A 26,323-nucleotide genomic window follows, 5' to 3' on the forward strand; every position below is an offset into this window, starting at 1 on the left:
CCGGTGACGTCACGCGCAGGCCGGAAGTACAGCTCGGCCACCGGCGTCTCGGGGACCCGGAGTTTTCCTTCGACTGAGGTGGGCTCGCGGCCTGGAATCCGGGACCTGCAACTGGAGGACGGGCTGAAGAAACAAGAACACCTGGAAGACTGTTTAAACAAGCAACATTGCACAGCCCCTTGCCCCTGCCAGCCGCCCCCCCCCCCCCCGGCCTCTCCCCTCACCCCCGGCTGAAAAAGAAGACACGAGGATGCCACTCGGTGGGCTGCGAGGCGCAGGGGCAACACGGCTGAGTACCCTGCTGGGTTCCCGCGGTGCGCGGAGCCGCAGGCCCGGGGAGGCCGCATCCCTGTTCGTTCAGTGGCCGCGGGTGTCTTGTTATCCGCGTGGGTAAACTGGACCCCTTGCCCCTCCCCAAGGCCTCTTCCTCCCCGCAAGAATCCAGGCGTGTCGGTGACCTCAAGATCCTCTTCTGCGAACGCCACAACCCGGTGGCACACTGACAGTTTTGTAGGGTGGGAGCAACGTGCGTTTTAAGGTTTTAAGCGGAAGGGCAATAATCTGTTTCACATTTGTATTTTAAAATGCAGCATTTAGTTCCTCACTGTTTCAAAACCAAGTGAAAAAACTCCGATATGGAAGCACCTCCACGACCTGGAGCCAAACACACCCTCCCCTCCCTTTCCCCCTCCCCTCCGCTCTGACTCTAGGTCCTGCCGCCCATTCCCACCTCAACCCTCTCCTAACAAATATGCATGCCCTCCTCGTCCACCGAACTTTCTCTACTTCTGTTCTCACATGCATAATACAAAGTCACTGTCTCCGCCTGATTTCTCTCCATGTCTGCCTTAAAGCTCTGTCTGAAAGTCAACCATCCGGCTGTGCAAGATAATGTAAGACGTCAGTGCCACTCCTGTCCCTAAGGTGTTCACAGTCAGACCACTAAGAACACAGCGTTGGAACAACCGTGCAAGAGGCCTAAAGGAAAAGGGAGAACAGACTTACCAGTTGACTGAAGGTGGTAGGCCGGTGGGGATGAACCCCGGTTTTCCACCTCCAGTAGCTATGTGAATGGCACCACTACCCAAAGAGAAAGAACACGAGAACTTCAAATTTGGACAGGTTAAATTCTACAATTTTTAGTACAGTAAGAAAAACAGATGAAAATAGACCTTAATTTCCTTCGTAGATCCATTATAATGACAGTGAGGGAAGAAAACCCAAGTAAAAAGGCCTGTCAACTGTTCAGTTCTAACTTGCCATATCTCTTAACGCCCATAAAAATAGAAACATTGAGTTGTCTGTTGAAGTCTTATAATCGAGAAGAACAGTTTGGACCATTTAATACTAATTTGAGTTATCAGCACACTTGGACAGAGGGACAGCGCTATGGACTGAATGTGTGTGTTCCCTGAAAATCCGTATGCTGAAGCCCTGATCTTCAGTGTTTCAAGGTGAAACCTTTGGGAGGTAATGAGCTCGTGATGGTGGAGGCCTCCAGATGGGATTAGTGCTCCAGAAGAGACAGGAGAGACTTTGTCTCACTCTCTCTGCCATGAGGATAATGGAGGAAGGTGGCCGTCTGCAAACTCTCAGTAGGAGAGCTCTCAGTAGGAGCCAAATCCTCCGGCACCTCCAGAATCAGCCTGTGCCTCCAGAAAGGAGGAGCATAAATGTCTGTGGTTTAGGCCACCCAGCCTACGTATTTGTAACAGCAGCCCAAACTGAGTAAGAGGGGAATATGCATGTCACTGAAAAGGTATGATAAACAGAATTAACAAAACAGTGAATTTCTCGTAATGTGCTGCTAAGGCATTCAAGCTTTGAGAAATTTCCTTTGATTCTGATGAGCCAAAGTGCTAAATCCTACTGGGGGTGGGGATTAACTTATTCCGTTTGGCACAAAGGATTTGAATAGCCCTAAGCTGATCTCATATTTAAAGAAGAAAAAAGGAATCAATCAGTAGTTTTGAGAGGAGCATTGAGTAGAAGTCCAAGCACAAGGAATTTTGTTCTGGCCATTTCATGAACTTGCCACACAAGCCTAGAAAAATCACAAAAGGTAATTTTAGTGATTTGGCTTTTATCTCTTCACCCAACGATGCATTGATTAGTCCATTCAACAACTATTTTTGAGCATCAACAAAATGCTAAGTACTAGAAATCTAGAGATAATAAAAACAGGGTCCTTGGGGCGCCTGGGTGGCTCAGTGGGTTAAGCGTCTGACTTCGGCTCAGGTCATGATCTCACAGTTCGTGAGTTCCAGCCCGGCATCGGGCTCTGTGCTGCCAGCTCGGAGCCTGGAGCCTGCTTCAGATTCTGTGTCTCCCTCTTTCTCTGCCCCTCCCCCACTCATGTTCAGTCTTTCATTTCTAGAAGTACAAAGCAATACAATAAAAAGTAAGCGAACTGTAGCGAAAGTGTTAAAGTTAATGCAAGGTTAAAAACACAAAACCAATGGGAAAATAAAAACTATGTGATGAGAGCTTCGTAAGTAGGAGCCTATGTTTTAAATCATTATACTTCACAAATCTGTATCTCAATTTAATAACAAGTTAGAGATCCATATTTCAAATGAAGTACATTTTTCCAAGATGAATTTGTTCTTATCAAATGACCTACTCACCAAGTCTTAATAAATCTACCTATTTTAAAAGCACAAAAAATGAAATTTAAAAAGGTTTTGAGAAAACATACTGAATATAAAAATGGGACTCAATTCGAAAGAACGAAAATCATACATACACCAAAAGAAACAACATAGATTCATGAATCATGGGAACAGATGCCCAAAAAACGCCAAATTCTACTCTTTGGGGATTTTTATTAGCTATACAATCAAGTATAGATGATTCTTCTGAGCTTTTATTTCTTGAACTTCCTTTATTTTGTTGGCCTTTTCAAATTGTTATACATTCAAAAGTTAAAGCAATATAAAGACAGTATACACAGAGAAGCCTGATTCTCACCAGACCCCACCCCCACCCCCCGCCACAAACACACGCACAAATTATGATTTCCTGTGTATCTTGCCAATGTTCCTTCAGGTAGCAAATAATGAACTTGCATGAATACAAGCGAAGCATATCAACTGTATCCACCACCAAAACACCAGCCTTCACAAGCTGCTTGATTCATGCAAAGCTTTTCTGAGCCAACTGCTTACGATAATAACAGTCAACATTTGTCGAGTGCCTACTATGTACCAGGATGTACCAGGCAGTATTCTAATCACTTTCCATTTATTAAATTATTTAATCTTCAAAATAACCCTATGACAGATCAGTAGGTCTACGTCTTACAGAAGAGGAAAAGAGGACTAAGAGACTAAGTAACTTGCTAAAGTTTACCCAGCAAATACGTAACTGAGCCATGTTTCCAATGAGTGTGCCTTCAGATTGCATAGTCTCGAATTCCTACTCTCCTCCTACCTGTCAACCTTACTGCCTCTCAACCGTTCACAGGTTAAAAGCCAAATATTGTGGTTGGCCAAAAAATAACCTTTCAAAAGACGGCCATGCCTCCTCCCTGGAACCTGGGGATGCTACTTTATATGGCAAAACATGAAATTAAAGATTTTGAGAGGAAGAGCTTAGCCTGGATTCTCCAGGCGGGTCCCTAAATGTTCACACCTTCAAGGTATCCCACACAGTGCTACAGCCGCTCAGATAATTCTCTTCCCAGGAAAGCAGAAAGAAAAAGACAAGAAAGCACAAATTGTGTTAAAGTATATATGGGGAGAAACCAATCAGAACAATTCAAGGAGAAAGCTGCACACCAAACACTGGGCTCTCAAATTTAAATTTAATAGTTAAATTGCTCATCTTTAGCAACACTTTAAGGAAAACCAAACGAGGAATTTCCTTTCGGCTCTCGGTTCTTCGATGGGGATAAGTTAGTTTTGCTATAAACATTTAGCATTTATTCCCGAGGAAGATGAAGACATTTCTCAATTTACTGCACTGTATCATTTTATTAACACTAGCAGGACTGATAGAAAAACTAACCACTGCATGTCTCATCAAGTAAAAACTGTAAGAAACCTAGCAGTTAGCAAGTTCTAGGCCCACCCATTGTGACTGAGGGCCAAATGTGGAGGAAAACTCCAGGCTCGTACCTCACAAGGGAAAAGACTGTTTATCAGGCAGGCGGGGGGGGATTTTTTCTCTTATTTTCATAGAGCACCCGAGAGCAGAGTTACAAAACACTGAAACGTATGCAAACCTACACATCTTAAAAGTTTTTGCAAACGGGATTAACAAACCTACCAAAATGCTTGTTATTTCTTAGAAATAACAACAAGATTTAGTCAGTCTTAAAACATACAGCTTAATAGAATGCTACATTGAATGCAGCCTTAAAAGCCTTCCTCCAAAAAGCCTTTCTGGTCCCAGTTTGTCAGATGATCACGTATGACCTTGGATAAACCGACTTTAAATCCATCCGTAAGTAAGTTGGTGGTTTCCCCAAATTTAAAGTATGAATGATTTCTTTTCCTCCTTCCCTGATTCATATGATAGAAGAACTAAGGCATAAGTCCTCTGGGAAAGCCCTGTTCAAAAGCAAACCAAAACAAGACATACTTTTCACATGCCTTCCAGGAAAAAGAAATGACCATTTCTGCCTTTTTAGAATTCAGGCTGCAAACTACAGAGGTTAAATGAAGATAAGCACCTTACAAAAGGTCTCCACACAGAAACACCCAGAAAACACTGCTGCCCAGCTATCAGAACCCTGTGGGTCTCAGAGATCCAGCGACCAGAGCCTGGTTCCACCCCTCCAAGTACAATGCTCCCTTGACATTTTGTTTCTGTTGCCAATCCTATGAAACCAGATGACCCTATTCTATTTTAACCAGTATTAGCCTTTATACTTTTCCTATTACCAACCAGAAATGTTATCTTCTGTCCTTAAGGGAATTTATAAAGTTGAACAAATATTGCTTTAAAAACTGGATGGGTTTTCTTTCTAAGTACATGTCTACTGCATTTCAAATTAAGTTATTCTGGTTATAACAGACACCAGGAGAAAATACCTCTCCCATCCCCACCCCTCCCCAGCCTTGGCTTAATACTAGAGCAAAATCCTGGCGGCATTAAACTACGGAGGAGTGAGAAAAATGAATATACCGGGTCCCCCGCCATCAAAGTCAGTACTTTCAAATATATTCCAAGATAAATATGAAGTAAAACGCCTGCATTTAAGCTACATTGGGAGAGACACTAAAAATAAGTTGCATTTGAAAAAGCACCGTTTTAAGAAAGCGTGGACGTGCAACTCAATCACAACAACCACGAGGAAATCATAGATTTTTACAGCTATTTCCCCTCGGTTAACAAAGTGCTTGAATCAAAACGAATTCGACAATGGGACAGGGTTGTTTCGCCCAGATACTTTCCCGTGGCATCGTATCAGGATTCGTTATAAATGAGCACGGTCCAAAGGGAATCACGCTGCAACCTTCCTGCCTATAAATCTTCACAGCCAGCACCAAGGGGGCTTTTCTTCCCAAGCCCCCAAAATAGCATCTCAAGCGTTTTCCCTGACAAGTATTTTCAGCACGCCTCTGTCAGTTTTTCAAGGCAGAACTTGGAATAAGGTTGAAGTTTTGTACTTGGAATAAAGCTGGTGCGGTAGTCCTGGGTCAATGGAGAAATTATTTGTTTATTGTTTTGTCTTGCTTTGCTCTACTCCAGTAAACCTGTCAGTCAGTACTGGCTGTGGTCTCCCCTTCAAAGCCCAGGGTTTCCAGTAACAAGAACCACAGCTGTATGGGACGGGCTGCCAGAGATGTGAACGACCACAAGCATTACTCATCCGGTCCTGCCCTGCTCTGTAATCTTGGCCAAAAGGCAATGTCACGTTCACCTCACACTTGGGACACACAAGCGAAGAGCTCACACAGCTCCTCGGAAGACCCTTAAAAATGCTAATGTAGCCGCTGAATATAGAGTAGCCTGACGTAAATTAAAAATATAACCTACCTGAGATTGCCTTCAACGGGTTTTATGCGTTTGCCAGAAGGAACTTAATCCACAAAGCCGACCCAGTCATTCAGCAGTGTTTTTTGTTTAAAAGACTACACTGTGTGTTTGTAACAAAGATCTCAAATATCTATTTTAAAATACAAATAGAAATGCTATTACATTTAAAAAAAACATTCGTTATAGTACAATCGGTTTTAATTGAAATCCACAAATATATATGTATCATATATATATATATATGAACGATACAGTTCAAAATGCCCTCATTAAGGAAGTTGAGGATATGATTCAATTTTCTTTTTTTTTTAATTAAAAAAAATTTTTAACGTTTATTTATTATTGAGAAACAGAGAGAGTGCATGAGCATGGGAGGGACAGAGAGAAGGGGAGACACAGAGTCTGAAGCAGGATCCAGGCTCTGAGCTGTCAGCACAGAGCCGGACGCGGGGCTCGAACTCACAAATTGCGAGATCACGACCTGAGCCGAAGACAGACCCTTAACCGACTGAGCCCCCAGATGCCCCTATACGATTCAATATTCTAAAATGAGCAAAAGCAGCATGAATATGGGATACTACAATAAAACAATTTTTAAAATATCAAACAATTCACATATCGACTATTACATCAACAAAATCTACAGGTAGTATTAGGACATTACATAAGTCACATTTCAATTCCTTTAAAGTCTTACAGTAAATATTTATGTTTTAATAAAGAGATTTTGATTGTAACTTAAGAAATTTTAAAAAGGCAAATGCACTCCTAAACTATTCATCTTGTAAGGACACTAACCTTATGAGTCATGTAGGTGATTCTGATTAAGGTAAGGATGCGAAGAATATCGAGTCAAAATTCCAGACGCACTGAAAACTTTCCTCAGATTTCTTGTTCTATCGCAGCCCACAAAACAAATTATTCTAAGTGTGCTAAATCATCCATATTAATACTTGTACCAGGAGATGAGATTCTTGCTGAATGAAACTGGCCTGTAGAACATGAGCTTTCTATTAATTGCTTTCTACATGGATTACTTGACATAAATTTTTTTTCATTCCTGGTAAGGAAGAACTCTATAGTATTGGATTTGAATTAGAGGTAGCAGTATTTAATAAACAATAAACTTAGTAGGTATATATATATATATATTTATATATATATATAAATATATATATATATATTTTGGCTTTAAATACTGAAAACCCCTTAATGGAATAACGCCCAAATTGCAGTGAGCACATCTAGTGCTCAAGTCTTGGTGACTAAATACCCTTCTCCGTTAACAGGACCGAGGCTCCTTGGAGAAATGGCTGATTCCTGGTATGAAATAGGAAAACATAAAGTAAATGTGGAAAAATCTGTGCTAGAAGGCCAAGAAACACCTAAGGCTAACAGGCAGTATGGGAAACGGACTAAGAAAATGTTCTGCAAGGATTCGTACAGGCCAAATCTGGGGCAGTTTGAGGATCAGAAATCATATATATAGCTATGGGCTGTAATACATTAAATACAAAAGGAAAATGGATACATGGGGTAATGTATTATTGTACATTGAAATGTACAAGAAACTCACGAGTCCATGTTAATACCCAAAGTAAAACAAGGAAGGGGGTAGCTCTTGTGTATAAGAGAATTCAAAATTTAAATGAGGAGGGAATACTGGAATTTTTCAAAACACATCCTTCTGTAAACCTCGAAGTAACAGTTCAAGCAAAATTCATCAACGAATGGGAAAACCACTTGAATAACTGGGTGTTGAGAACTAACAGTCCCACCGCCTGCAAGTACCATTCCCCAGATCACTCATTACAAAGGAGAAAAGATACCTTTACAGTAGAGACATCTGGCTGACACCAACTGAACCTGAGGGCAAATTTAGCATCACTAAAAATAGAACTGACGTTATGTGATACAGTGAAAACGTGTGCTAAGCCAGAGAACCATATACTCTCCTGCATAGTTTGAAAGAGAAGCGGCATCTAAAGGGACGGCAGGAGGGAAGGCTGGTAAAACAAGACCCGGATCGTGAAGTAGGGATTATCTCCAATCGACGCGTGAAGAAACGGAACTTCAGAGAAGTCGGATAACTCTCTCAGAATCCACTGTCTCATCACTGGCCGAGCTGAAGTTCGCACCAAGTCCGTCTGGTCTAGAACCCAGATGCTTTTGCCTACAGGAGCCTGGCAACCTCAACCTGATCGTCCATTCTCGCACATTTTGCAAAGCAACTTGGCCAAAACTTTGACGCTATCCTTCGTGACTTTCTCCCCACCTCCACACCGCATGCACCAGGCTGTACCTGTTGGCTGCACCTTTAAAATATATTCACGACCCCACCACGGCTCATCCAGTCTCCTGCCTACTGTGGCCCAGGCCACCACGATCCTTTGCCTGGACTGCTCACTGGCCTCCTAACTTGTCTCCCCGTGTCTGCTTCTCAACGCAGAAGCCGGAATGGTTTCAGTAAGTCAGAACAGGTCATCTCTCTCCTTATAAACCCTTTCACGGCTTCCTATGTTATTCGAAGAACAGACAAAACGTTTAATGGGGCTCTGAATACCCTACACAATCTTTCTTTTCTCCCTTACTCTCTCACTCTGGCCTCTCTGCTTCGCCTCCCAATATTCCAGCCATGCTCTCAAATCAGGTTTTTACACCTGCTCCAGGTTCCCTCGGAAAACCTTGTCACGAGCAATCTGCGTGGCTCACCTGCTTGAAATCTTGGCTCAGATTTTACCTTCTTGGTACAGCCTTCCCTGCTTGTATCAAAAGTGTAAGTACACTCCATCTCCCCCCTCACTGTTGCATTTTTCTCCCGAGCACTCACCTCCAACCTGATGAACGATTTACTTAATCTTTTTTAACGTGTATTCAATTTTTGAGAGACAAAGAGAGCCAGAGCACGAGCAGGGGAACGGCAGAGAGAGGGGGAGACGGAACCCGAAGCAGGCTCCGGGCCCTGAGCTGTCAGCACAGAGCCCAACCGGGGGCCCCTGGGGGTGGTTCAGTCGGTTCAGCGTCCGACTCTTGATTTCGGCTCAGGCCGTGATCTCATGGTTTCTGAGTTCGAGCTCCGTGTCAGGCTCTGCAGTACAGAGCCTGCTGGGGATGCTCTCTCTCCCTCTCTCTCTGCCCCTCCCCTGCGCACTCTCTCTTGTCCCTTTCTCGTTCTCTCAGAATAAACACCAAAAACAAAACAAAAAAAAACACTTTAAAAAGACTTTTACCCCACTTATTTTTTGTTGAGGGGGGAAGAAAAACGAAACCTGTCAATCCACTGGGTAATTAAAATACAATATCTATTTTGGCAACTCTTTAATTGCATCTGAGAATGGTTAAAATTTCGTTCTGCGAAAGTTTAGAAGCAAACTTTATTACTCATAATTGAATTTCTGTTCTTATTTCCACATTTTGGAAAGAGATCGCTCCATATGACTAGCTATACCAAAGAGATCTTAAAAATATAACTTTTAAGAGTTACGGGCAAACGCACTGGTAACTTACTGTCAATGTTATCTCTTCAAACAGGAAAAGCAACTGACAAAATACTCTTCAGCAAAACTGTACTTAAAAGTTGCCAAACTTAAAACATTGGTTCATAAGTGGTTCCCCATCACGAAAAAGGAAGTTCTTCCCCCGATCGGTAAAGAAGGTACCAACGTGTGACGTTGGGCCATGGGCTCGTCCTAAGGTTCAGATGTGTAAAATGGTCATGATAATAAGAGCAATCTCATAAGGATTATCGTAAAGGATAATAAGGATAACGGATGTAAAACTTTTAATATACTGCCTAGAATGTGATAGTTGCTCAATAAATTGTTCCTCGGGTTCTTCTATTTTCCACTAAGCTTATACAGGGGGTACCATCACAAATCCTTTTTCAAAGAAAAAGGTTCCATCATCTCTCGATTTTTTCGGATAGACATTACTAATCCCAGATGAGCGGTTAGAAACTTGGTTCACTACCAGCCAGGAGCCACCGGGCTGTGGAGCTCAAAGGCAAATACCTCGTGACTGCCCTTGCACCCGTTCACCCTCTGTCGTCTCTGGAAGAGATCTCCAGTCGTCTCTCTGGAATGCCTTCCTCTCACCTGCCTCCTCACCCAGACGCGCCTCCCAACCCTTCAGAGAGGTGAGCCGCAAGCCCTTCCAGAAAGTACCTCCACAGCAGCCCGAACTCTGACCCAGACAGCCCAGCACCTTCTGATCTCTCCTCCGCACCGGTTAATTTCAGAATTGCTGCATTATAGCACGATCGGGGATGAACTTGAAAGAACACGCTCAACCCCTCCCTACGGTGACCTCCAGGGTCTCTGCCACGCGCTCTGCCCAAAACTGCGCGGGGGGGAAACCGGGCACCCGGCACGGCCGCCCTGACCTTCAGAAGGCGACGGGACCTGCGCGTGCACTCTGTGCCCAGTGTACCCCCCTCGCCTGCAAGCGGGTTGGGCGTGTCCCTGCGGCACGAATGCAGGGCGCCCTTCCCGCGCGTCGGACCGACAGCATCCCAGCCGGTTCTGGCTGTGTCCCCATCGGCCCTTCTTGTGCATCCTGGAATGAGCAACAGTCAGAGGAAGCCTTAAAGCCCCTGCCTCCGTCACGAACCCCACGCTGACTAGGAAGACCTTAGGGGCGCCTCTGTGTCACTGCCGTGTCATAAAACAGCTACTTCGAGAGGCCCAGGGCCTTTCAACAGGCTTAGCAGAGCACCGGGTACACCGTAAGCGCCTAATAAGCATTCGCTGCCGCCTCCTTTGGACAAGCCCCCTCCTCACCATATAATGTGGCCATACCGCGGTTGGCCGCTAACCGCCAGGGCACGCGGGCACAGGCAGGAGCGCTTCTCAGGCCACCAGCTCGGAGCCTCTAAGCAGGCCTCCCTGGCCTCCTGGGCAGCCTGACCCCTCCGGGCCGCATCGGGCATGCGGGCAGCCCTGGGGGCAGAGACTTGCACGGGCCCCCAGATCACCTCCTTCCCACGAGGAGTCACAGCGGGCGCCGGTGGGGACTTCTGCTGCCCAACTCTCACAGGCCAAGGATCCACCAACCGCCCTCCAACAGATTCCAACTGCCGAGGCGGAGTCCGACCTCGTTCCCTTCGGCGCCGCTGACATCACAGTGCGAGCCTGGAATCTTCGCCGGACTGCACGTCACACGCCCCCCCTGCCCGGTCAGAGGCCTTCGTCTGGCTCGGTCTACGCTTCCCACCCACACGGGCACCTGGCCCCTTACACTCACCCACCTTCACCCCTCCGGGGATTCCGGGGGACACTCACTGGGTTTTTGGCACTGCGGGGGGACCCACGGCCAAGAGAGCCTGCAGACTTCCCAGCATCCTAACCACTCCGCAGAGAGAGAGAGAGAGAGAGAGAGAGAGAGAGGCCAGTGCACAGTTCTAGAGCACGACTGTCTACGACGGTGGCAGTGAATGAGCTCTCTGTAAAGTGAGGTTTCAAGATCAGGGTAAAAGTGAATCCAAAGACAAAGTGGGTTGTCCATTGAGGGTTCTTGTTTCTATTTAAAAAGCCAAAACGCGTGTGTTCGTGTGCGTGTGTGGATGTCCTAACGCGACCCGCAATTGACAACATCCCAACTCTTCCCGGCCGGGCTCACTGTGACGAGATCACAGCTGCCTTCCTCCTCCCTCTTCCGCTGCGGGACCACACTCCCCGCGCGTTGACTTCCTCGCTGCGTCCTTCTCCCTGGGTCCCGCGGAGCTTCGCACCGGCAGATCTACGTCCGTGTATTTCCTTGTCAAACCTGCCACTCACGCAACGCATGCTCTAGAAAGCTCTCGAGACCACTTCATCAAGGACACAGAAGAGTATCTGCCCACAGACGTATCCACAGGGCCGGCCACGCTGCCTCTACTCACCGGGACAGGATCGTTATCAAGTATAACCACAGGGAAGTATTTCCAATACGGCTCCCAGGCTATTCCCTCCACGCTTGTGTCCCAAATAAGGAACTAATTCTTTAAACACACCTAAGGCAGAAAGCAACATGAGCCAAATCTCGTGTCCAAAGATGTACGTAAATATGACTTTGATATTTTCCCCCTAGCTACTCAAATGCAGTAACATTGATATGTTGTTTTGCAAACAGTTCTGTATGACCCATAACTTGCCAACATTCACTGAGGGCTTGCTATGTAATGCTGCGTTTTACGTCACTTAGTGACATAAATATAATTCTAATACGCGATGCTTCCAACTGCCCTAGGAAGGAGAAAGGAGGAAGCCAGTGCACAAAAACCGTAGACTCCAAGACTCTAAGACACAGTTGCCCCTGCCCCCAAACTCACTTCACAAGAGTCACTGCTTTCGAGATGTCCTTGTCTCTCGACGCCCCACTCGCGGACATTTTTACAGTAAGAACTTGCCAACAGACAACTTCTTAGTCCTTCAAAACACTTCACCTTGACTAGTCAGGCAGGCTGTTCTCTGATGTTTTTATCTGTTCTCCATGCATTAAATAACCAGTAAGGTGTGCCATGCCTGCCTCATTTATTATTGATATTTTATGATTATCCGGTTTCCTCTCAAAGTCTCTCAGTATAAAGAGTTCCATACTGAAGAGCCTCACGACTACTGCAGTATTGAACCCAACTTTATGCTGGTTGCAGTAACCATTGTTATATGGCAGATGTCAGAAAATGAAGGAGAAAATCGCTTTTATGACCATACTTTAAAATTTTTTTTTAACGTTATTTGAGAGAGAGAGGGAGAGAGAGAGAGAGAGACAGAGTGTGAGCAGGGCAGGGGAAGAGAGAGAGGGAGGCAGAATCTGAAGCAGGCTCCAGGCTCCGAGCTGTCAGCACAGAGCCCGACGCGGGGCTTGAACTCGTGAACCGTGAGACCATAACCCGAGCCGAAGTCAGATGCTCAACCGACTTAGCCACCCCAGGGGCCCCTATAATCAATACTTTTTTAAAAGCGGACACCACGATCAGGGTATGCTGAGCAAAACAGGTGGCTGAGACCGGTCTGTGCTTTCCGTGCTGTCCTTTTCTCTGTTCACCACTCACCCGGCCCCGGCCGTCTCCATAGGCCTCGCCAGGGACAGGAACGTCAATCAAGAAAGTAACTCTAGCTGAGGTCTCAGGCCGTGGTAGCAAACACGGACAGCAAAGCAGTCCCCCCGCCGCCAGCCCACACTGCCGCCCCACCCACCTCTGCAACCCACGTTACACCCTTTCTCGACTGAACGCTCGAGACAGCCAGCGGCCACCTAAAGGAAGTGACCCTGCACTATCACCCTCCTGGCCTCTGGGACTTCATTAACAAGTTGTACCACTGTAGGGGCGCCCGGGGGGCTCAGTCGGTGAAGCGTCCGACTTCGGCTCAGGTCACGATCTCAACAGTTCCTGAGTTCAAGCCCCACGTGGGGCTCTGTGCTGACGGCTCGGAGCCTGGAGCCTGCTTCCGATTCTGTGTCTCCCTCTTTCTCTCTGCCCCTCCCCGCCCTCAAAAGTAAATAAACATTTAAAAAAAATGTTAAAAGAACGTTGCAACCTGTACTCTTCCTGTTCAAGACCATCATTACACGCACACGCGGTCTAAGACACTGGGAGAAAGATAACAGGGTCACGTACGGGGAGGGGAATTTCTCCCTTTATGCCGAACGTTGTTCACATCAATGAGTTTTCTAAGTGAATAATTACGACACGAGAAAGGAATGTCAACAGTAATAAAAAGCTATCAGAAAACGAACCTCTTCTGCATTCCTAACCTTTATTACAAACTTCTCGCTCACATTCACCAAATCCAAAACTTGGTAGCTCTCCTGGGCTCCTTCTTTCCCTCACGTGTGAAATTTTAGAAACAAACACATCTTTATCAATTTGAATTCCTTAGCATCGTTTACATCTATTCTCACCACCCCATCCCCTCTACCTTAATTTGAGCCGTCATCATGTCGCTCTACGGCAGTCTACTAACCGGCTTCCTGTCCTTCACCTTGGACCCCCCACCCCTTGGCATTGCTTCCACACTTCCAGAACCTACACTAAAAAGAAGGAAGCAAGCCGGACAGCCAGCAAGCCACGGCACAGGTTTAACCCGTCCAGCGATGCCTTCCGGTTTGTGCAGAATTCAATCAACTCAGTCTGCCCAGGACACCTGCCAAAACATCATCTCCCACCATGTCCCCCACTGTCCTCCATGTTTTTCTAAGAATAAGCTTCTTACGCCTCCCTCAATCTTCCATGATTTTGTTCATGCTATCTCCCTTAGCCTGGAATGTGCCTCCCTTTCCTATCTCCGCTGACAGGAAAATTACTTCTGATTAGGAACTCGAGCCAAGCGTCACCTCCTCCATCAAAGTCTTCTCCTTGTCCCTCAAATGGAAGGCTCCTTCCTCTGTGCTCAAGCTGCCACTGAATCAATAAAATCAAACAGGAGCCCCGTGTACTGGATGCCGTTGGTTCCAGGAACTTCAAACATTGCGTGCATCCCATATTAACGCTACTTGGAGGTAGGCACCCTTTTGCATTTTATAACTTATAACATGTTGAAACCTCTCCCATGTGAGGAATGACAAAACAGAAGTCAGATGGGTTGGGTGGGAGGGCAGGAGAGCGAGAACTTGTCCAAAACCTTAGAGTAAAAGAGACCAGCTACCCACTAGGTTGCATCACTTTTATTAACGTTTCATTGTACTTAACTTGCTTAAATTTCTCCCTTTCTCTGCAAAATCCCAATCTTCTTGGGGACAGGGACTATTTCTGATTCATGCTTGGATCGTCAGGCCTAGTGCAGAGCTGGACACACAACTAGTCGCTGGGCAATGCAGCCACATGAGTCAGGGAGGGCGCAGTCGGAGGGGGTACAGGCTTTGGGGTCACACACCATGACCGTGAACAAACGATTTCAGCTCCAAGCCTCAGTGTCCCCACAAGTGCAAAAGCGACGGAACGAACTTTGTATAAGGGCTACTGAAAAGATGTCATGAGACAACACAGATGAAGCACCTGACACACAGCCTGGAACACAGCAGATTCTCAAAAATGCTGTCGATGGTTACATTATCAACGAAGAAAAAGAAACTCACGATAGGGGCAACCATCAGCCGTAATGGCTAAGTTTTGCTGATGTAACAAACTATCCCGGCATCTTAGTGCTTCAAAACACCAAGGATTTATTTGCACTCACTCAACTTGCCCATGGAAGTCCTGGTAGCTTACCTCTACTTGGCTCTCACTCAAGAACTCAGAATAGGGGTGCCTGGGCGGCACAGTCGGTCGAGCGTCCGACTTCGGCTCGGGTCATGATCTCGCGGTCCATGAGTTCGAGCCCCATGTCGGGCTCTGTGCTGACAGCTCCGAGCCTGGAGCCTGCTTCGGATTCTGTGTCTCCCTCTCTCTCTCTGCTCCTTCCCCACTCGCACTCTGTCTTTCTCTCTCCCTCTCTCAAAAATAAAGATTAAAAAAAAAAGAAGAAGAACTCAGAATAAAACCTCATATGGGACGTCACTGCCTACCATGACAGGGGAAGAGAACACAGTAAACCGTGAACTGGCTATTAAAGACATCTCACCTCCTTCCACATTTTATTGGTCAGGGCAAGCCACATGATCATAAGCTTGAAGGAGGGGGAGAAACGGAGTCTTGTGTTGACGACTGACCACAGGGGGAATGGAAAAGCATTTCTTAGAGTAGTAGGTGAACCGGGTGTATATACAAGTGGGAGGAAAGTTGAGGGTAGGCAGAGGGACAAGAATGGACAGGGGTCGGCACAGACCAAAGGGTAAGTCAGGTCTGGAGAGGGGCATCTGTGGTGTGGCATCATGTGGCTGAAACACAGGATATGTGGGGACTGCAGGAGCCCGGGCCAATCAACGAAGATAGGTTGACTCAGACTGTTGAGGGCATTTATGCTATAACAACGGTCATATGAGTGGTGGGGACCCAGGAGATCGGAATGATATTTGGAATTAAGTATGATCATCATAGCGTTCTTGATATTCCAATAGGAAGTGTATTTATTCTGTTGTTACCTTGTCATAATTATTTTATTTACTGATTTTTTATTTTAGACAGGGTGTGAGCAGGGGCGAGGGGCAGAGAGAGAGAGAGGGTGGGAAAGAGAGAGAAAATCTCAAAGGCTCCTTGCTCAGTGCAGAGCCCGACGCGGGGCTCGATCCCACGACCCTGGGATGATGACCTGAGCCGGAACCAAGAGTCGGATGCTCAACCCACTGAGCCACTCAGGAACCCCCACCTTGTCATAATTATACTCACTTTCTATTTTTCTTGCTTCACAACCTGGAAATAGCAACATAACTTTTTTCAAAGTATTGTTTCCACTTAGATGGAGAAAAAAGTTAACTTCCAGAAATCCACTGACAATACGACCTAAAGATGTGCACACCCATCACCACAAAGAAAGAGCAGCTTCTCCTCACTAGAAAGGGTTACACTACACACCCCCGTCCTTGCCTGAGTGTAGACAATGAAGCTTTTTTTTTTTTTAATTTTTTTTTAATGTTCATTTATTTTGAGGGAGAGAGATAGGGTGAGCAGGGGGAGGGACAGAGAGAGAAGGAGACACAGGATCAGAAGCAGGCTCCAGGCTCCGAGCTGCCAGCACAGAGCCCGATGCGGGGCTCGAACCCACGGACCGCGAGATCGTGACCTGAGCCGAAGTCAGACGCTCACCCCACTGAGCCACCCAGGCGCCCCTCCGACTTCAAGTCTTAATGAAATGTCTTCTCGTACAAACAGCTGAGGGCCCACATCAGTGTTCCAGTCAGTCCCAACACTGTTCCTAACCCCCCGCTCCGCTTGTAACTCTCTCCTAAAACCATGTTCTTTTCCACGGAACGAAACGCGGGTGTTTGTTTCTCCACCTTTTCCACTGCCAGAGGCAAGACTCGCCACTCATACTAGCTAAGCAAAAACAAAACAGAACAACCAAAACAAAAGGTGTGCAGCTCTGAGGCCGTCACCCAGCCCCGTGGCCAACTGTGTGCGAAAGAGAAGTACGGGACCGCTGTACTAAACCACGGAGCTCTTCAGGGCACCTGTTACTACATTATGACGGAGCCTGTCCCGACCGTCAGGACACACGGGACCGACAGCATGCCCGCCCCTCTGCTTCACCACCGCGGTGGAACAAGAAAACTGCATCACCTGTGGTCCTGCCAGTCCTGAGGACAGACCCTGAGCAGCACTGATGGGGTCGAATCCTTGGCCCAGATGACGGGACACTATGGAGTGCCAGCCCCGATTCCCAGGCCTTCTAACGCAGCAGGAGAGGAAGGCCTGCCACCAGAGGGGCGTGGGAAAGAGAGAGAAGCAGTACGTACTAACCCGTAGGATTCTCTCTCTCTACACCACCAACTTCTCGTCTCTTGAGTAAACACCCGCTGGCTTATCAGCATCGTAAGTGCAGCCATCACGTATGTTCATTGCCTTGAAAGCAACAGGAAGAAAATTCTCGATAAATATTAATCCAGTTTGTCTAAGAAAGCCTGCCACAATGTTTGGATCGAACAAGCTACGTTTGTTTTGTATGACTGGGAGTGCAATAAAATAAAGATCACGCACCGAGGCGTAACAAAGATCACGCGCTGTTTGGCTTATTCGATCTCGTTCATTCACACTCAAGTCTCTTTCCCACCATATGAACACTTGCCTGATTCTGTTTGAAAATTATACTGTTGGGAGGGCCTGGGCGTCTCATCCGGTTAAGCATCTGACTCTCGATTTCGTTCGGCTCAGGTCATGATCTCTTGGTTCACGAGATCGAGCCTCATACTGGGCTCTGCACGGACATCGAGAGCCTGCTTGGGATGCTCACCCTTCTCTCTCTGCCCCTCCCTTGCAGGCACACATACAGTCTCTCTCTCTCTGTCCTCTCTCTCTGTCGAAATAAATAAACATTTAAAAAAGAAAATTATACTATCCTCACGATTTGCTGCAGACAGCTTCAGTTGGTTTCCAAGATCGGATACTATCCTTCCCTACTTCTTTTCCACGCTCCTATACCCCCCTTTCCCTAGTACTGACACATACATCGTAAACGTGTGAAAGACAAATTTCATTTAGGGTTCCGGAAGTCGCCCGGTATGCGGAACAATACCACTAGGAACGAATGCCCGCACAAGGGCATCGCGCTAAGTGACCTACTCTGAACCTGAAAGTGGACCAAATGAGCCCCATGTTGCCCCAAGAAGAGTAGAAAGTACTTTTTGGTGTGAAATCTGCGTTCTTCCCCTATTTCTCTGAACGACTGCAACCCGAGGGGAGGAGCTTTTCATTCCCTTCCCCAACGCCACCATGTAAATAAACGTCCGGGGCACTTTCCTCTTCCACAGATGCTGTGAAACCGTCTTCGCATCCGAAGATGAGGCGAGAGGTACAGCTGTATGGCTTTGTCCCGCCGAGACGAACGCTGGTTTAAAGCGTACGTTACAAGACTACTAACACAGCCAGCAAGAGAAAGTCGCCTGGCTGTTATTTCTTTCATGAATAGCCATAAAAATACCTAGGCATCCACACATCAGAAACTACACCCTACCATTTTAGCAAGTAAGGCATAAATTCAAGCAGAATGACATAAGAGCTATCAGCAAAGTCCTTGGTTACATGTGCAATCGGAGACAATGCTTAAAGCTGAAGGTGCATTCAAATCTGACACACGACGCATCTAAAAATTCAAACAGAAAAGGATATTTTCTCTTCACGTAGGAGATCGTTGCTCCTTTATACCTACTTTTCCTGCGCACAGGATTCCTTTCAACCGAAAACCCAATCTCTCGCTTTGGTTTTGTTCCTCGTATCACATGGTGAACTAGAAGGGAAGGTTAGTTTCCCAGCAGCAGCTGCCTCTTCAAGAGTAATGTTGTATGTTCTTTGTGTGTGTTTGGATTTTTATTTACGTTTCACGCTCTGTAACTCACTGGCCAACGAACCGACAACTTAGTTGATTACAGTCAAGACATCTCCTACTCGTAGACGCTGAGGAAGCCCACAGAACTGTAAAGTGGAGGTTGTAAGACGTATTATTTGCCACAACTAAGCGTGGAACTACCTAAGTGAGTCCACATGAGAGTTCCTCATCTGAGCAGGAATACGAAAGTGAAAGACATAGTAAGATTTTAATTAACAACTGTACCCCAGCCTTTAGTTCCCTCCCTTCAGCCTCAGCCTCCTATATTTACTAACGCCCACTTATTATTTTGACTCATCTATCCAACAAACATTCAGATGCAGTTTGAACTGAACTCCACATCTCCCTCCCCAGGCCAGCCCTTCTCCTGGGACCCTTTCCTCCACGCCCATACGTGAAACCCGGAAGCCGTCCTGTGTTCCCAGCCACCCTCCCATCTCTGACACGTGCAGCCACAGCCCCAAGTTGTGCTAACTATGGCACACAGACATCTCTCAAGTGTTTCCGCTCGTCCCATCCCTTCTGTCACTTAGGGTCCCACGCACTTCTGGACTCTTTCTCCACTCTAACTACTCGGTCTTAAATTCTGCCCCTCCAAACCACTGCTCACAAACGCCAAGTAATCCTTGTAAATGCTACTTTTATGCTTCATGCTCCCCTCCTTAAAAACCATTAGCCAATTCTCATCATTTGGAGATGAAGCCGAAACCGTTAAAAGAACGAAGCCCAAAGTTAGTAGAAGAAAGAAAGTAACAAAGACTACTGCAGCAATAAATGAAACGGAGATTAAAAACACGACAGAAGCGATCAATGAAACTAATAGCCGGTTTGTCGAAAAGATGAACAAAATTGGCATACCTTTAGCTGAACTCACTGGGGAAAAAAGATAGGGTACTCAAAATCAGAAATGCAAGAGATGTTACAACTGATACAACAGACATACAAAGGGGCATAATAGACAGATATAAACAATCCTATGCCAACAAACTGGACAACCTAGAAGAAGAAATGGGTAAATTCCTAGAAACGTACAACCTACCAAACTGAGTGATGATGAAATGGAAAATGGGAGCTACCAAGAAGACTGCGTCAGTCACCAAAAACCTCCCAGCAAACAAAAGCCCACAAGAATTAATAACAATCCAGGGGCACCTGGGTGGCTCGGTAGGTTAGGGGTCCAACTTCAGCTCAGGTCACGAGCTCACGGTCCCTGAGTTTGAGCCCCGCGTCAGGCTCTCTGCTGTCGGTTCAGAGCCTGCTTCAGATCCTCTGTCTCCCTCTCTCTCTGCCCTTCCTTGGCTCTCTCTCAAAAATAAATAAACATTTAAAGAAAATCCACAAATCCATGTGATAGACCCCAGTAACAAAATGAAGGATAAAAATCATACGATCATCTCAATAGATGGAGAAAGCGCGTGTGAGGAAATTCAGCATCCATTTATGATGAAAACGCTCAACGAAGCAGATACAGACAAAATGTACCTCAACGCAATAAAGACAACACATGACAAGCCCCCAGCTAACATCATACTCCACGGTTAAAAGCTGATAGCTTTTCCTCTAAGATCCGGAACAGACAAGGATGTCCACAGTTTTGGAAGCTCCAGCCAGAGCAGCTGGGCAAGAAAAAGAAATAAAAAGCGTCCAAGTTGGAAAGGAAGAAGTAAAACTGTCACTATTTGCAGATAACATACTGTTATACATAGAAAATCCTAAAGACTCCATCAAAAAACTGTCAGAATATGCGAATTCAGTGAAGGTACGCAATACAAAATCGGAATACAAAAATCGGCTGTTTCTATACACTGATAACAAATTATCAGAGAGATTAAGAAAACAGTCCCATTTACCACTGCCTCAAAAAGAATAAAATACGTAATAAAATCAACCAAGGAAGCAAAAGACTGCACGTCGAAAACCACAGGACATCGGTGAATGGAAGGGAAGAGAATACAAATAAATGGAAAGATACTCTGTGTTCACACGCTAGAAAAGTTAATATAGTTAAAATGTCCGTACTACCCCAAGCAACGTACAGATTCAATGAAATCTTCGTCAAAACCCCAAGGGTACTTCTCACGGAAGTAGAACAATCCTGAAATTTGTAGGGAACCACAAAGGACCCTGAATAGCCAAAGCAACCTTGAGGATAAAGAGCAAAGCTGGAGGCATCACACCCCTGATTTTTCAAACTATATTACAAAGCTGTAGTAATTAAACCAGTATGGTGCTGGTATAGAAACAGACACATATATCAATGGAACAGAACAGAGAGCCCATAACTCAACCCATGCATATAGGCCACTGATTTATGACAAAGGAACCAAGAACATACAATGGGGAAAAGACAGGCTCTTCAACACACGGTGTTGGGAAAATTGGACGGCCACGTACATGCAACAGAACGAAACTGGACCACTGTCTTACATCATAGACAAAACTTAACTCAAGATGGATTGAGGACTTGAACATAAGACCTAAAACCATAAAACGCCTAGAAGAAAACACAGGTGGTAAGCCCCCTGACGTCAGTCTCAGGATATTTTTAAATCTGACACCAAAAGCAAGGCAACAAAAGCAAAAATAAATAAGTGGGACTATGTCAAACTAAAATACTTCTGCACTGCCAGGAAAGCATCAAGAAAATGAAAAGGCAACCAACTGAATGGGAGAAGATATTTACAAATCATGTATCCCGTAAGGGGTTAATATCTCAACTATACAAAGAACTCCTACAACTCAATAGCAAAAACAATCTGATTAATAAATGGGCAGAAGATCTGAACACACATTTTCCAAAGAAGATAGACAGATGGGCAACAGATACATGAAAAGATGCTCAACCTCGTTAACTGTCAGGGAAACACAAATCAAAACCAGAGTGAGATATGACCTCACACTCGTTAGAACAGCTATTATCAAAAAGACAAGAAATAACAACCGTTGACAATGACAGAGACAGAGAGGAAAAAAAAAACCTTTGTGGATTGTAAACTGGTGCAACTATGATGAAGTACAGTACGGAAATTCCTCAAAACATTAAAAACAGGGGCGTCTGGGTGGCTCAGTCAGTTGAGCATCTGACTCTTGATCTCGGCTCAGGTCATGATCTCATGGTTTGCGAGACAAATCCCGCGTCGGGCTCTGTGCTGACAGCGTGCAGCCTGCTTGGGATTCTCTCCCTCCCTCTACCTCTGCCCTCCCTGATCATGTTCTCTCTCTCTCTCTCAAAATAAACAGATAAACTTAAAAATAATACCTATAAAAAGATTAAAAATAATAGAACTACCATATGCTACAGAAATCCTACTTCTGGGTTTTTATCGAAAGAAAACGAAAAATACATCTGCACTCCCATATTCACTGCGACAATATTTACAACAGCCCAGATACAGAGACAACCTAAGTGTCCACGGGTGGGTGAATAGGTAAAGAAATTGTGGTGCATATACACAATGGAATATTACTCAGCCTTAAAAAAAAAAGTTATCTTGCGATCTGTAATAATACGAATGGACTTCAAGGGCATTTTGCTAAGAGAATTAAATCAGAGGAAGAAAAGTACAACAGGATCTCTCTTATATGTAGAGTCTGAAAACAAAAACTCAAACAAACTCATAGATACAGAGAACCGATTGGAGGTTGCAACAGGCAGAGGGGTAGGGGTGAGAAATGAGTGATGGGCTTTTTGTGGCGTTTTTTTGTTTTTTTTTTTTTAGCTCAAATATATTGAATAAAAATTTAAAAACAAAGCGCATCTCTGGTACATACAAAAATAAATAAATAAATGTCAGTATGGCTTCTAAATATCTGATCCCAAATCACCTCTTCAGCTTCACCCCCCACCACTCAGCTCCCTACTTTAAACTCCAAGCGCCCGGACCTCCATGGTAGGTCCACGGGTGGTCGTGCGTGTGTCTCGTGCCTGGCCTTGACTCTTGCAGGACACCCTCCCTCCCACCCCCCTTCTTCCCCACCTGCTGGTTAACTCCTACTTGTCCTTCAAGACTCGCCGTGACCCATTCCAGTAGGTTTTCCCCCAACACACCAAACCACCAAAGCCATTATCAGGTGTTCTCCGATCTTGTCTCTGGAACCGAGACTTGCCTTCCTCTGTTCACTGTTCTATTTCCAGCACCTAGAGGAGTTTCTGGCACACAGGAGGCACTCGCTAACTATCTGAATTAAATGAAGCGGGACGGAGAACACGTTAAAACCCCTGCTCAGACTCTGGGGAGTCTCCTGATGAAACAGAAACAAGGAATGCTAAGCGTGGGAACTGTTCGTTGTCAAGAATGGGATGAAACAGGAATCCAAGCAAAACGTTCAATCCATTGGGCGGAATTTGCAAAAATACATAGAAAATAAATAGCCTCACCCCATTCATTATTTTAAGACAAAGCAAATTTGATAAGGTAGCTAACTGTCATAACAATTAGGCGAAACCTATCATTTTACGTGTCAGTGTTCCAAATACACGTTTTATGCAGGCACTCTCAACAAACTCTTGCTGGATGTTTCTGATACCGAAGTGATGAAGAGAAGTTTGGATATCTTCCATATGTGACACACAGAAGCAAACGGCAAAGATTATCCGGCTCTGATGAAAGCAGTGAGATTATTATCACTTTGTGGGTTTGATAAAAGAAGAAAAAAAAAGCGATGATACGGCATCAGATTTGTGAGTCCGATATTCTTTTACGTATGATACTTAAAGTTGTCTCTTGAAACTCCTTCCAGCAAAGCAGGATTTTGGGCATAACAACAAGACTTAATTCAGTTCAGGTTAATTTTATCAGCTTACCCACCACCCAGTGTATTTTGCTAACATTCAAGTGTCTTTTCACTTTTCTGCTGCTCTGGCTCGGCCCCTCCCTCCGTGTCCTCTGCCTGAGTTCACACCATTCCCCGTCTGTGGTCACTTTCATTTTCTGGTTCCTGCGATCTAACCCCCTGGGTCTGCAGCATCGCAGGGGAACGTATGCATCACACCCTGAAGACCAAAGTGGAGGGAAAGAAAGAAAGCAAAACCTATTTTCATTGATTCATGTTAGATTTTGTAATCCTGGATTTTACCCACAGACTTCAATTTTCTTCCTTCGGTTTTTACGCCCGATTTGCAGCTTGGCAACACTGGCTTTCTAGTAAGTTCCCTGAACTTCATTTCCTCTGTTCTTCCCTCCAACGGCACACAAGGCATTCTCCAGGTCAGCTGTGTCATTTGTCCCTATCCGCACGACACGGGACGCAAGTCAGCAGAACTGAATGTAAGCCGTGCCTGGCACGTCTAGTCTCCTTACCCGAAACCCTGTCGGGAACCAATCTATAAAATTATTCTGAAAATAAGTGCTGTCTTCAGTACAAGGCCCAGTCCCAAAGAGGCCGAAGCCCCCTAACCATAGTCAGCAAGGTCCCAGGAAACAGCCTTCAACAGCCACTGCGTGATTTCAGGAAATAGCAGCTCCTTGGCAGCCACAGTCAACACTCTTTAAAAGACAATGGCATCTCTTCCCCAAGTGGTTTCACTTCTTTGGAGAAGCATTTTCTTCAGACAGACAGCCTAACGGGGGTGGGCCTTCTGTGGAAGATTCTAAAGTTTGTGTTAGCAACTACTACAAAATACAGGTTAACACATCCAGAAGAGGCAGTGTCATTGCTACAAGCACAAATTTGTGTCCTACTAGCAAATTATTACACGGCCACCGAATGTCCGAAGACTAGCTTCCTTCTAGCACAAATGCATTTCGCCAACAGACGACGTATCACGATCGGTTTCTCCCGAGTCCCACAATTCAGAACGCACTACAGTTTCCTCCACAAATGACCCAGCGGGTTCCTAAACAACAGAGAAAAAGGCACACACGATATAGTCCACCACCCGTATTTTCACAAAAAGTTCTCAACGCCATTGAACTCTCTGAGATCATTTTTTCAACGTATGCTACTGAAAAGATCTTACTTTCGAATTACCCCGGCAGACGTCTCTCGCGTGGATGCAGAACGAGTCGGTGCTGTTCCCGTGTTAGATGCCCAGGATCAACACGGAGGGCGCGGCTTCAAGCAAACGTATCTTCCTACCAGAAGGGTTTGTAGTAACACAACACTGACCTTTTCCCGGATGTGCTTTCCCACGTGCGGTTACGTCTGCACCAAACCGAAACGCTGGAGCAGCACAGGGTCAAGCGCAGCAAAAGCCTGAAAGGGCACAGGTTCCCCTGGAAGGAAGAGTCCCTGCGCATCACCTGACTCCATCAGGCAAGCGGGCCCCTTGCGATGGCAAAATGCGGAAGGAGGCAGGGCCGCGACTTCGGGAAGGGGTCAGCCTTAGGAACCGCGGTATCGACTGCGATGCCACACCTCTTCAGCTCCATAGGAACAACTTACATCTGGCCAGCCATCGGCCGTCTGTACCGAAGGCGGGAGGGGGAGGGGAAGCGGGAGCCTGCAGCCCTGCTCCTTGGCAAGTCTGGTACCCACGGACGGCCCTCCGGCTTGCTGGGAGTGAGGGGTTTCTCAGTAAGAGGATGCTCCGAGCCGAAAGAGGGAAAGCCCCAGGCCAGCCAGGGCCCACCGGTCAGCCTACCCAGGGCACATGTGACTAAGCCGAGGGAAGCGTCAGCCAAACACAACATCCACCTTTTGCCACTTGAATTTCAATACAGTTGACACACGGTGTTGTTAGTTTCGGGCGTACGATACAGAGAGTCAACGCTTCCGTACGTTCCTCAGGGCTCATCGGGATACGTGTACTCTTTAATCTCCATCACTTATGTCCCCCACCCCCCGTCCAACCTCCCCTCACGTAACCATCAGCGTGTTCTCTATAGTTAAGAGTCACTTTGGGGGTTTCTTTTCTCCTTTCTTCATTTGTTTCTTAAGTTCCACATACGAGTGAAATCATACGGTATTTGTCTCTCTCTTATTCCGATTTAGCATCATACCCTCAGCTCCAACCCTGTTGTTGCAAATGGCAAGATTTCATTCTTTTTTGCGGCCGAATAATATTCCATTGTATATTCATACCACGCCTTCGCTATCCATTCATCCACCGATGGACACGTGGGTTGCTTCCCTAATTTAGCTATTGTAAATAGTGCTGCTATGAACACCCGGGTTCATGTATCCCTTGGATTTAGTGTTTTTGTACTGAGTAAATACCCAGGAGTTCAATTACTGGATCGTAGGGGAGCTCTGTTTTCAACTCTCTGAGGAACTCCCATATTGTTTTCCATAGTGGCTGCACCAGCGTGCATTCCCAACAACAGTGCAGCAGGGTTCCTACCTCTCTACATCCTCGCCAACATTCGTTGCTTCTTGTGTATTTGATTTTAGCCACTCTGACAGGTGCGAGGCGATAACCTCATTGTACTTTTGATACGCATTTCCCTAATGGTGAGTGGCACTGAGCACTTTTTCATGTGTCTATTGGCCCTCTGGATGTC

At 45.9% G+C, this 26,323-nt stretch overlaps 1 protein-coding gene across 6 annotated transcripts in view; it reads right to left on the reverse strand.

The window, feature by feature from the left end:
* Positions 1 to 26,323, reverse strand: part of PDE10A (phosphodiesterase 10A) — a 605,914-nt gene that overhangs the window by 227,929 nt on the left and 351,662 nt on the right. Inside the window, exon 1 of one of the 6 annotated variants that reach the window (XM_078447558.2) lies at positions 10,958 to 11,254. The exons of 4 other annotated variants lie outside the window; for them this stretch is intronic. In XM_078447558.2, the coding sequence (XP_078303684.1) occupies positions 10,958 to 11,102 (145 nt within the window). In that variant the 5' untranslated portion in view covers positions 11,103 to 11,254. Of the gene's footprint in view, positions 1 to 10,763; positions 11,255 to 26,323 lie in introns of those variants that run through there. One more of the 6 variants, XM_078447560.2, reaches the window with a different exon arrangement.

This window comes from Panthera onca, chromosome B2 (genome assembly GCF_046562875.1).
Source record: "Panthera onca isolate mPanOnc1 chromosome B2, mPanOnc1 haplotype 2, whole genome shotgun sequence".
Taxonomy (NCBI): Eukaryota; Metazoa; Chordata; class Mammalia; order Carnivora; family Felidae; genus Panthera; species Panthera onca.